The 12,941-nt window shown below is 43.6% G+C and overlaps 1 protein-coding gene across 1 annotated transcript in view; it reads left to right on the forward strand.

Annotated features, from left to right (window-relative positions):
* The window catches only part of LGSN (lengsin, lens protein with glutamine synthetase domain), a 214,840-nt gene that overhangs the window by 168,013 nt on the left and 33,886 nt on the right, over nucleotides 1-12,941 (forward strand). The window contains exon 6 of the mRNA XM_029596867.1: nucleotides 5,208-5,358. Coding sequence (XP_029452727.1) covers nucleotides 5,208-5,358 — 151 coding nt within the window. The remainder of the gene's footprint in view (nucleotides 1-5,207; nucleotides 5,359-12,941) is intronic.

Here is a 12,941-nt window from a genome sequence, read left to right on the forward strand (position 1 = left end):
CAACCACACTTTGTCTCCCATCTTAAATTGAGGAGCTGGTCTTCTATGTGGCCCACAGTTTTCTTTGCTCTGTCAATGGCTTTCTCAATCAGATGATTTCACCGTTCCCGTATTTCAAGCAATTCCTGAGTGGAGAGCTGAGCTGCTGGTGAGGGTACCGTCATGGGAAGTAGCAGAAGAGGCAATGGTTGTTTCCCATAGGCCAGTTGAAAGGGAGAGGATCCGGTGGCTGCGTTGATATGAGTGTTATGAGAGAATTCAGCCCAAGGTAGAAGAGTGGGACAGTTACCCTTTGGGTTTGAGAGTGGGAAGGACTAGTTTTGAGTTGGTCAGTAGTACCAACACTCCGTCAATCTAAATATGAGAGAGACAATAGAAAGCAGTGAAATTGGTATGTGTTAGAAGTGATAGGTGCCTTCCTACCTAGAAGCCATCCCCCAGTGATGAATCATCCACCAGTGATGATTCCTTCCTGGAAGCGGTCATGAATTCTTGATTGTGAGAGAATATAGGCATTGTGAGTGGATCCTGGAAAAAGAGGCATAACATTCATGATGATATCCTTGGCGTTGCAGACCACTTGCATATTGAGGGAGTGGAAGCCTTGCGGTTGCGGTAGGCGGCCTTGTCTCCTCCTGGTGCCCTTATGGGGATGTGAGTGCAATCAATAGCTCCCAAGAAAGAAGGGAAACTTGAAATTTGATAGAAATCAGTCTTTATTTGGTGTTGTTGCTGTCTTCTGCTAGGGAAGGATTTAAAGTGTTACATCTTCCTGAGCAAGGCAGCCAGGACCTGCTCTATACGCATAGAGGTGGCCAACTGACTGATTCCAAATGTGACCCCTAGAGGTGTCTGGAAGGTGCCAGTAGCAAAAAAAGGCCAGAGCAGTAGTGACCTTGGCCATATTGATCTGAGTACCCATGCAGCTATTAGAATCATAATCTTGAAAAGGGACCCCCAAGAATGAGTATCCACCTTCAATAGCTGTAGGTACAACACACTCTCCTAGCTTCCTTTGTATACATGTTTTGTCCCTATCTATTTCTATAAGCACCAGTCTACACCTGAATATCTTATTACATCAGCTTAACCCTCTTTATCCTTGATTCATTAACTGCAAGCCAGGTGGTATGTCCCTTTTGCTCTCCAAGAGTCCCGCAGTAGGTCCCAGTCTATCCCTGACATACTCCCTCCCACTCCCTGACCTGCTTTTGTGTCCATTCACCCAGCGAGACTAGCCCAGCAAAGGAAAACACAGCCTTGCGTAAATAGGCAGTAGCAAATGTGCGTGCGTGTATGCACCTAAATGTGCTGCCTCATAAGCATGTGGCCCTTATAAAATACATCATATAAGCGTATGTATGAGGCCCGCCCATGACATGCCCATTTTTTGAGCGTGCATATCTGTGCGCGTGCAGCTACATATGCGCACAATTGTTGCCTATGTAAAATAGTGTCCCCTCACACCCAGCACGCATGTGCGCGTATTGAAACAATTTTGCGCACATAGGGCTTTTAAAATCGACCTTTAAGCATTTTTCCCATGGACACAAAATGAGAGAAAATGTTTATTGAATAGGTCCTATACCCCATTCCGTATTTAAACTGGTATCTGTTGTAGAACACTGTCAGCATCAGACTGACACCAAAACTTGAGATATTGCTTGTTGCTGATAGTACTTTGAACTGTTGAAAGATATTAAATTGAACTATGGATTAATTTTTGTGTGATAAATGCTGTCTTGGTTAAATTTGACCTTTTGTATTTTACATTTCTTGTGAAATAGATAGATTTGAAAATAATCTCTGCGTCCTAAATGTCATTGCACTTTTAGTTTTGCTCCTAAGTGTCTTTGGATTTATTATAAATAACAGGTGCTACATATGATAGTACAATTCTGAAAATGGTCAAAGCTGTTTAGTAGAGTCTAATCAATTAGTGAAGACTGTTCCAGTTAAAGTCAATACAACACTGACTTGCTGGAACTCTATGATACCAAAGTAAAGAAATGTTCTAACAGATTAAAGATTGGCTGCACATGAGAAGGAAGCTGATAGGCTATCTAGAAAGGGACCTATTTTTAAAAAAGGTTTTGTTACAAGCCAGTTGCTATCAAATGTAGCGCTTAAGAACCTCCCTCCCCCCAAAAATATCTCTATCTGAAAATATTCTTAATGAATAATTATGAGATATATTTACAAAATGTGGGTTTGCTAACAGGTTAATTTGCATATGTTGGCTATCCAGAACTCTTTTGGGTTTTCATGGACTGCGTTTGGAAACCATTGTTACAAAAACTGAAAAGCTATTTTTGAAAATATAGCCATAATAAAGGGAAGAAAGAATAATATTCTACAAGAAAGTTTTAGTATGCTGATTGGAAATGTTAATGTCAGCTACTTTCTTTACAATACAATGGGAGTGGGAAGGGACTGCACTGCCTCTCATTTGTTTGGCAAGTAGTACTGCAATTACTGCTCAAGTTTGTAGCAAAACATTAAAAATTGCTATGTGCACTTCTAGCATCCATTGCACTAAAGTCAGTGACTGATTATCTGTTTTCTGTGTAACCTCACACCTGGGCATGTAAAATAATGACAGAATCTGCCCCATATAGTGAGGGTCAGTCTCTCTAGTTTTTCTGGGTTCAACAATGTAGATCATGTAGATGGTGATATGGACCCTTTTAGAAGTGAAAAAGTAGAATACTGTTTCCTGGCTGGTACAGGGAGAGCGTTGCCTATCTTCCTGTCTATGAAACTGGTCCCTCTTAATTCTCAATTAGTTCTGGCATTCATAAAGCTTCACATACAAAATCACACTATGCACAGACAGAATAAAGCAAATTCCTAACTTTATTTTTCTGGATTTTCCAGCCAGCAACAATGTACAATTTAGAAGAGGGTAAACAGTCTGTACTGAATTCTCAAAGTTCATGGGATACACAGTTAGAATAAAACATGCACTATAATACAACTATCTGGTACCCCAAGGTTTGTAATACTGCACTACCAGTCCACACTTGAACAGAATTTGGATCCTTTACTCACAGACCTCTTTTCCATCTTCCAAGTTTCTCTCTCTCTTTGCTAGGAAAATGGAACTCAAATCTTCAATTACCTACTGAGACCACTCACACCTCACCCCATGAGCTGCTCATAACCTCTCAACCTCAGACACTTCTTTCCCATTGTGTTGGGCCTCTCCCTCTGGCAATGTGTCCAAGGAGGACTGGGATATGGAGAAACCTGGACTTCCCTGCTTCTCTCCAAACTCCAGTCCTCTTTAAGCACTCCTATGTGGGCTACCCTTTTACCTCCTGTTCCAGACTTTTTTATTCCTCAGGGGGAGGAATTGCCTACTCTCCTTGATTTCGGGACTTCTCCCTTGTGGGGAAAAGCCCTTCCAGGGCCCACTTCATACTTGAGGGTCCTTGGACCCCACCAGCCCAAGGACCCTCAAAATCCAGGACTAAAAATCCTTGAAGTCACTCTCTTCCAAAACTCCAGCCTAGAAAGACAATGTTGCAGAAGTGGACCTTGGGCCAAAGTGGAGTTGGTGCAACCTACAGGGAGGTGCCCTGCAGGTCCCCACCATCGGCAGGTGGGGTTGGCTGGAGCAGAGGCCCAACAGGAGCTTCACCAATACCAGCCCTTGACCCCCTTAGGTTGAACCCTTGGGTGCCAGGGCCAGCAGGACTTAAGAGCGGACCTCTGTGAAGGTAAAGATCTGTCACAGAGAAGACGTTGCAGGCCAGCACAGTGAAGAAGTGGAGGCAGTATGAGCAACAGTTGAGACAGGTGGTGGTCAACGGAGACAGATACAGGCTATGGTCAGTGGCAAGCGGAGTTCACTCAGTGTCATGGTTCAGGCAGTGGTCAGGGCAGGCATAATTTGAGCAGTATTATAAGCAGGCAGAGGTCAGAGGCAGGTGGATGTCAAGCAGCGTCAAGGTCCAATTCAAGGTCAAGCCAGAAGTCCAATCCAAAGTCAAAGCCAGAAGTCCAATCCGATGGGGCGAGGAATGACGAGGAGGGAGGACGAGGAACCATAGGAGCAAGACGAGACGCTGAAGACAGACGAAGGAAAGAATGATCATGAAGACAAGAATTCAGAAGACAAACCAGATTGCCAAGGACCCAAGAACAGGACACACAGCAAAAACAGGAACAAGGAACCAGGTTTCAGGAATGCAGAGGCAAAGCACTTTTCCAATGGAATCGACCTGCCGCTAAGGCACTGGAGGGTTCTCCATCTCAGTCCTTTATAGGATTGACTGGATGATGTCTTCAGGGGTTCCCTCTGCTGGCCCTTTAAATTTAGGGCAGTCATCATGTGCATGCCCTAAGGGAGGGGGTTGTGTCTTGGGGATCTGGTGGCATCCTGCCGCAAAGAGGAGGGCAGTCATGGTGCAACGTCCTGCCGTGCTCCGAGGAGAGTCTGACACCAGGGAGCAGACGGGACCCTAGAGGCAGGCGAGGCACTCAGCCGTATACTAGAAAGCAGGTAAGGCATCGAGGGGAGAAGAGGACTGGCCTGGCCTGGAGGTGAGGGCGTCGGGCCATGGGACGGGCCCACGGTCTGCCGAATGCCACAGGCAAATCCTGCTAATTTGACCCAGTATTTATTTATACCTTCCCAGACCACTTCCCCACCGATCATTTTTCTGCCAGCATTCTTAAGGGGACAACCTCATAAAAACCTCTTAACCTATGTCGCCTTAAAATATCCCAGAAACCACATTCCGTGGATCCATGTCACACAAAATGCCATCTTGGATATACTTAGTATGTATGCAGGTTCAAAACATTGAAACATTTTCATTAACATTTCAAACAGTGGCACATCTCTGGATCACCCCCATCCAAAATATCTTGTACCACTAAATGAGAATGAAGCAAAAATAAGGGGTTCCCAAATGCCTGCATATATGGATTTTGATGCATTATCATTATGATTAGTTTTAGAAGAAGGCTAGAGTACCAACAAGCTTTCACCAATAATAAATGTGCACAGTACAGTTTATCTCCTTAGGCTAAATCTGCTTAATTAATATCTGTTGTTTTCTTCTATCCTTGTTAGTGGTTGCCCTTCAATTGACATTAGCAATATATATTTTGTGATATTACCAGCAACAACAAATGATGATAGAATAAGATGGGAAAAAGGAGTAAAAGTAACTATAAAATTCTTTTCTCCTTTGCAGGGGGGAAAAATGGATGGATCGTATTTATCAGGTACCTCAGGCATCTCTATAAGTCCACCACTTCGGAGACCTTCTACTGCCCCTCCTGGAAATGAACAAGAAGAAGAAAAAAACTATGTTGGCAAGGCTAACACTCTAAAAGAAGATATATGTAAGAGTATAGTTTTACGACTAAATCTGGGAAAATGCAGGAAGAAAACAAAAATCATATATCCAGGAGATCAGAATCTGTAGATAAAAAAAAGATGTATTTTGCAGCTCAGAAGGGGACATTGAAACATTGTTGAAAAACAAGGGGAGAGTACTGAAGAGTCATTTCCCATTGGCTCAGATACTTCCAAGCGGACAGAAGTACTGACAAACAACCTGAGAGAAAGTTCACTCATTTCTAATAGGAGCAGATGTGGTAGCAAATCCATTTTCCTCCTATATGCTTTTGCCAAAAAGCAATGAAAGTGCAATTGAGCAGCAAGGTAGATCATTTAGGACCTTGTTCCCACATCATAGAGAAAACAATCAAAATCTTCCAATGATGCCAGAGAATTTAGAACATCAGCCAGCCATACCTGTCCCTATTTATGCATCTGGACTTGTTTAGCAAAAAAAAGTCAGAGGAAAATAATATACTGCACTCTAATGTGAAACTAACACCGTATGAAAACTCTAGCACAGCTGCAGGAATGAAATATGAATCTCTACCCACTGACCACCATTGTAAGAATGAACTATTATCTATAATATTAATAAGAATAAGTAGAGAAAGCCTACAGAGGCATAACATCAGGATACTGCAGAGGGGGCTGGTAGGAAAGATTTGATATTTTTTCAATAGAAGGATACTCCTAATATTCTTTACCCTTCTTCCAAAACATTGTTCAGAAGTGTAATCTAAGAAAGCTTGAGGACTGGTTATATAATTGGCAGCTAAGATTTAAAGCAAAAAATTCATTTATATGGTGAGCAAAAATCCAAGGAAACAGTACAGAGTGGATGATGATATACTGATATACATGAAACAGGAGAGAGATCTCAAGCTAACAAAAGAACTCAACAGGTCAGTAGCCAAAGCTATAGGAATTTTAGGGTGCAGAGGGAGGAGTATAACTAGTGATAAAAAGTAGGAGATAATACCACTAAAGAGCTTAGTGGTGAGACCTTATCTAGAATATTTTATCCAGCTCTGGAGGCCATGTCTTCTAAAAATTATAGACAGATAAGAGCTAGTCTAGTGAAGGACTACCAAAATGATGCAGTCAGCATAAAAAACCATATGAAATGAGGCTCAAAGACCTAAATATGCTTATCCTAGATAAAAGAAGAGACATGGGGGATATGATAGAGATATTCAACTACTTTGAAAGAATAAACAATGCACAAGAATGAAACATTTTTAGAGGAAAGTTCTAGTATAAGGCATCATTGGAAGGACAATTCTCAAAGTCATTTATGTGCATAAATTGATTGTCTGAAAATTCCCTCCCCTCAATATAGCTAAAAGTACACAAGGTATTCCAAAACATGCCTACATTTAGCTGCATTTAGTGGAGGTGTTTCCCGGTGGTGGGGGTGGAGTGGGCTAGGGATTGGCTCATGTTTTGGACAGGAATGGAAAATAATTCACATAGATTATATTTTCAAATCTGCTCACTTTATTTTCCTTGCAAAATCTACTAATAAAAAAGACAGATAATTTGTGCCATCAGCAAAATTCAAAGGAAAAGTATGCCCATATTTTCTATTTGTAACTTGGTGCAAATCCTGCAGATATAAAGTTCTAAAGGAAACAGTCTGAAAATTGCTCCCCTGTATATAGCTCATGGATAGACTCAGAAGTAACATTAGAAAATATTTCTTCACAGAAGGGTGGTAGATACATGGAACAGCCTTCCAGTAGAGATGGTGGAAGCAAAAACAGCAATAGAATTCTATAAAGCATAGGATAAGCAAAACAATTGCTCAGTAATGAATAAGTGAAGGGAAAGCCAGAAATCAACTGATATCTATGCACTGCAACAGGAAGGAAAATTGATAGAATGGCCTTACTGCACGGAGCAGGAGAGAGACCTTGGGGTGATGGTGTCTAATGATCTGAAGTCAGCGAAACAATGTGACAAGGCGATAGCTAAAGCCAGAAGAATGCTGGGCTGCATAGAGAGAGGAATATCGAGTAAGAAAAGGGAAGTGATTATCCCCTTGTACAGGTCCTTGGTGAGACCTCACCTGGAGTATTGTGTTCAGTTCTGGAGACCGTATCTCCGAAGAGACAGAGACAAGATGGAGGCGGTCCAGAGAAGGGTGACCAAAAAGGTGGAAGGTCTTCATCAAATGACTTATGAGGAGAGATTGAAGAATCTAAATATGTACACCCTGGAGGAAAGGAGGAGCAGAGGTGATATGATACAGACTTTCAGATACTTGAAAGGTTTTAATGATCCAAAGACAACGACAAACCTTTTCCATAGGAAAAAAATCAGCAGAACCAGGGGTCACGATTTGAAGCTCCAGGGAGGAAGATTCAGAACCAATGTCAGGAAGTATTTCTTCACGGAGAGGGTGGTGGATGCCTGGAATGCCCTTCCGGAGGAAGTGGTGAAGACCAGAACTGTGAAGGACTTCAAAGGGGCGTGGGATAAACACTGTGGATCCATAAAATCAAGAGGCCGTCAATAAAGAGTGGGTGGCTAGCCAGAATGACGGCTACTGCCTGGAGACAATACCCTTATTCAATAAACATACACATGGTTACTGTGACTCCAACATCGCTCTAAGCTACAACAGCAAGAGGAAATGTGGAAAAAAGGATTTGCACTCACAAAGTGGGGAGTAGCTGGCTTGTTACGGCGGTTACTACCCCAAACCAAATAAGCCTGATACTTCACTTTCAATGCATATCCAGCATAGCTCTCTGCTTCAACGGCAGGGGAGAAGAAAAACTGATACTTCACGCATATCCAGCATAGCTCCCTGCTTCAACGGCAGGGGAGAAGAAAACCTGATACTTCACGCATATCCAGCATAGCTCTCTGCTTCAACGGCAGGGGAGAAGAAAAACTGATACTTCACGCATATCCAGCATAGCTCTCTGCTTCAACGGCAGGGGAGAAGAAAACCTGATACTTCACGCATATCCAGCATAGCTCTCTGCTTCAACGGCAGGGGAGAAGAAAAACTGATACTTCACGCATATCCAGCATAGCTCTCTGCTTCAACGGCAGGGGAGAAGAAAAAACTGATACTTCACGCATATCCAGCATAGCTCTCTGCTTCAACAGCAGGGGAGAAGAAAAAAGGATTCACACTCACAAAGCGGGGAGTAGCTGGCTTGTTTACGGCGGTTACTACCCCAAACCAAATAAGCCTGATACTTCACTTTCAATGCATATCCTGCTTCAACGGCAGGGGAGAAGAAAAACTGATACTTCACGCATATCCAGCATAGCTCTCTGCTTCAACGGCAGGGGAGAAGAAAAACTGATACTACAAGCATATCCAGCATAGCTCCCTGCTTCAACAGCAGGGGAGAAGAAAAACAACCAATAAGGGCTGAACAACACAGTCTGGGTAAAACAAATAAGCATGGGTGTAGCTTGCTTATTGCGGCGGTTACTTCCCCTACTACCCATAACTAATCAAGCTTGATATTTCACTTGGTTGCAGCTCCATCACTGCTCTCTACATTAATGGTGGGGGTGGAAGGGAAATAGAACCAAAGAGCTAAGAGAAACAGATAAGTATGAGAAAAAAATGTGAAGCTTGCTGGGCAGACTGGATGGGCCGTTTGGTCTTCTTCTGCCGTCATTTCTATGTTTCTATGTTTCTATGTTTCTATTTGTCAATATTAGGGATGTGAATCGTTTTTTGACGATTTAAAATATCGTCCGATATATTTTAAATCTTCAAAAATCATTAGGGCCACGATACAATACCAATTCCCCCGATTTATCATCAAAAAATCGTAAATCGGGGGAAGGGGGAGGGCAGGAAAACCGGCACACTAAAACCCCCTAAAACCCACCGCCGACCCTTTAAATTAAATTCCCCACCCTCCCGAACCCCCCCCAAATGCCTTAAATTACCTGGGGGTCCAGCGGCGGTCCGGAACGGCAGCGGTCCGGAACGGCCTCCTGCAATTGAATCGTGTTGTCTTTAGCCGGCGCCATTTTTCAAAATGGCGGCACAAAATGGCGGCGGCCATAGACCAACACGATTCGACTGCAGGAGGTCGTTCTGGACCCCCGCTGGACTTTTGGCAAGTCTTGTGGGGGTCAGGAGGCCCCCCCAAGCTGGCCAAAAGTCCCTGGGGGTCCAGCGGGTGTCCGGAAAATGATCTCCTGCCGCAAATCGTTTTCCGTACGGAAAATGGCGCCGGCAGGAGATCGACTGCAGGAGGTTGTTCAGCGGCAGTCCGGAACCCCCACTGAACGACCTCCTGCAGTCGATCTCCTGCCGGCGCCATTTTCCGTATGGAAAACGATTCGCGGCAGGAGATCGTTTCCTGGACCCCCGCTGGACCCCCAGGGACTTTTGGCCAGCTTGGGGGGCCTCCTCACCCCCACAAGACTTGCCAAAAGTCCAGCGGGGGTCCGGAACGACCTCCTGCAGTCGAATCGTGTTGGTCTATGGCCGCCGCCATTTTGCGCCGCCATTTTGAAAAATGGCGCCGGCTGAAGACAACACGATTCAATTGCAGGAGGCCGTTCCGGACCGCTGCCATTCTGGACCGTCGCTGGACCCCCAGGTAATTTAAGGCATTTGGGGGGGGGGGGGGTTCGGGGGGGTGGGAGATTTAATTTAAAGGGTCGGGGTGGGTTTTAGGGGGTTTTAGTGTGCCGGCTCACGATTTTCACGATTTTCACGATACTTTAAACACCCAAACGGCAACAATACGATTCCCTCCCCCTCCCAGCCGAAATCGATCGTTAAGACGATCGAGGACACGATTCACATCTCTAGTCAATATTGTCTATGAAGCTGATTTTCAAAGAGTTTAGGTGCCTAACTTTGAGAATTAGGTTCCTATATTGGACCTTTGAAAATCTATGAGGGCTGAATGTCTAAATTTAGGCTCCTACTTTCACTCTGCTCCTAAATTTAGAATCCTAAAATGTGAGTGGCTGTGGAAGTAGTGTTAGAATGGAGAAAGATGTTAGGTGCTTAGCACTGACGTTTTGTACGAGGCAGTGGCATCTAACCTAGGGTCCTAAATCTAGAATGGCAGGCCTAAATTTAGAAGTTTAACAGGGTCATTTATCAAATTGCATTAGGGCCTTATCGCAGGAATTATGGCCTTAAAGCCTGTGATAAGGCTATAACGCATGTGATAAATAATGCATATGCAAATTTAAAAAATGTAGTGAAAAGGGATGAGTTTGAGTGGAGTTTATGAAAATGAGGGGTGCTTAATGTTTGCAATAAAAATTGCAAATCCTGTTTCGGGCAGGAGAGGGGAGAGGGGGACAGAGAGAGTCTCTGGGGAGGCACACATATTAGTCAACTTTTTATACCACTGTAAGAGGGGCAACTAGTAACTGGGGGTGAAGTTTTGGTGGTGGCCTAGGTTTTGGAGGGCAGTTTTACATGTACAGCCAGAGGTATAAACTAGAGGTATGCATACATTTTTTTTGTCCCCATTTCGTTTTCAGTTCGGGGTGGGCCATTTCGGTCCACCAGTCTCTTCTTTTGTCGATTTTTCAGGGTAAGGGCTTGCATACTCTATATTCCACTTGGTTTTCCGTCCCTTTTCTAAAGGGAGTCCAGGCCATCCTGGGGTTTATGTTGCCTTTTGTAGAGTGGCTGTCTAGTCATTCTTCCTTTCAAAAAAACAAAGGGAGATGAAGGGGATCAGGAGTTAGACCAGTGAGGATCCAGTATAAGTGGAAGCCCAGTGGCCCCATCGTATGCTATAGCCTTAGCACAGTTTCTGGATCAATCCTAGCTCTCCTGTTGCACCTCTCACTTGGGTCATCCCGGGTATTTCAGGAGAGTCTCAGTGGAAGTGGTGGTTTGTCTCCAGAGGTTAGTGGTCCTCTGGGTCGGTAACTGGCAGGTGGGGAGCCCTGGTGGGGATAGGATATGATAGCAATTTAATTAAATACAATGCCTCCCACCCTCCCGACTCCCCCCCCCCCCAAAGACTCTCCAAAAGTCCCTGGTGGTCCAATGGGTGAGCCCAGGAGTGATCTCCCGCTCTTAGGCCATCGGCTGCCAGTAATCAAAATGGTGCTGGCGGCCCTTTGCCCTTACCACGTGACAGGGGCTACCAGTGCCATTGGCTGGCCCCTGTCACATGGTAGGAGTAATGGATGTCCCGCACCATTTTTTAAGATGGCACATGCCATTTTTTAAGATGGCACCGGCCATCCATTGCTCGTATCATGTGACAGGGGCCAACCAATGGCACTGGTAGCCCCTGTCACATGATAAGGGCAAAGGGCCACCAGCACCATTTTGATTACTGCCAGCTGACAGCCTGAGAGTGGGAGGTTGCTCCCAGGACCTCCGCTGGCCCACCAGGGACATTGGGGGAGTCAGAAGGGTGGGGAGTTTGTATTTAATTAAATTTGAAGGGCTGGGGCAGGTTTGGGGTTGCACTTCTCCCCCCCCCCCCACCAAAAAAAGATAGGAAAACCACACAAAATTTTGTGGGTTTTTCTTTCGTTTTTTTTACTTCTCGAAATGCAATGAAAAAGGAAATATAGTCTTTATTTTCTATTTCGTTGCAAACGACTGCACATCTCTAGTATGAACAGCACAGTACACATCAGTGAAGGTTTGATGTGATTTGGAGTGTTGAAAGGTACACAAAGATGAGATTTGTACAATGTACTCTTGACCTAGTTTGATGCACTCTCTACCTAGCTGCTGTCAAGCTAGATCAAGAGTACAATGTACAAATCTCATCTTTGTGTTCCTGTCATCAATCCAAATCACATCAAATCTTCAATGATGTTTACTGTGCTGTTCGTACCTCTGACTGTGCATGTAAAACTGCCCCCCAAAACCTAGGCCACCACCAAAACCTCACCCCGAATTACTAGTTGCCCCTCCTACAGAGGTATAAATAAATGTAGGCACTCAACTTTTTAAAATATCAGCTCTAAAGGAAATAAATCAAAGTGGCTGATCAAAGGACAGAGACAATGAGTTTTTGATGTGTGAGTGTAGTGTATAATGCATTTATGAAGAACATACTGTTGATGTTAATTGGAGTATGGGAGGGTGTTTATGAAGAAAATGTGATCATAAAAAAGAGATAAGGAATGTCAAAAAGAAAGATGTATGACTATGATGAAAAAGGCTATTAAACTGCTGTCTTGATTTATTGATATAGTTATGTACAATGTTGTGAAGAAATCAGAAGCTTTCTAGTGTCATAAATCTTGAGTCTTCAGTCCATTGTTTTCTGTGTCCATTAGATTTATATATTTCAGTTGTCATGTTTAAATTTCCTTTTACTTTTTAAACAATTTCTTTGAGACGAACACTGATACATCTAAGAGTGAATGATCAAGTGACAAGGTGCTGACCTAAAGGGTGTTCTAGTTTGTGCATCTAGTGCATTTTTTGGTGTTTGTTCTTAAATGGAGTATTTGGTCTCTCCAAAAGGGTTGCTTCTGGGCATGTTTTTTGCACTGGATATAAAATACAATGTTATTAGATATAAATAATCCATATAAATGTATATTTATTAGGGATGTACATTTGTTTGAAACAAAATAAACTAAGCCACCAACA

This window comes from Rhinatrema bivittatum, chromosome 3 (genome assembly GCF_901001135.1).
Source record: "Rhinatrema bivittatum chromosome 3, aRhiBiv1.1, whole genome shotgun sequence".
Taxonomy (NCBI): domain Eukaryota; kingdom Metazoa; phylum Chordata; class Amphibia; order Gymnophiona; family Rhinatrematidae; genus Rhinatrema; species Rhinatrema bivittatum.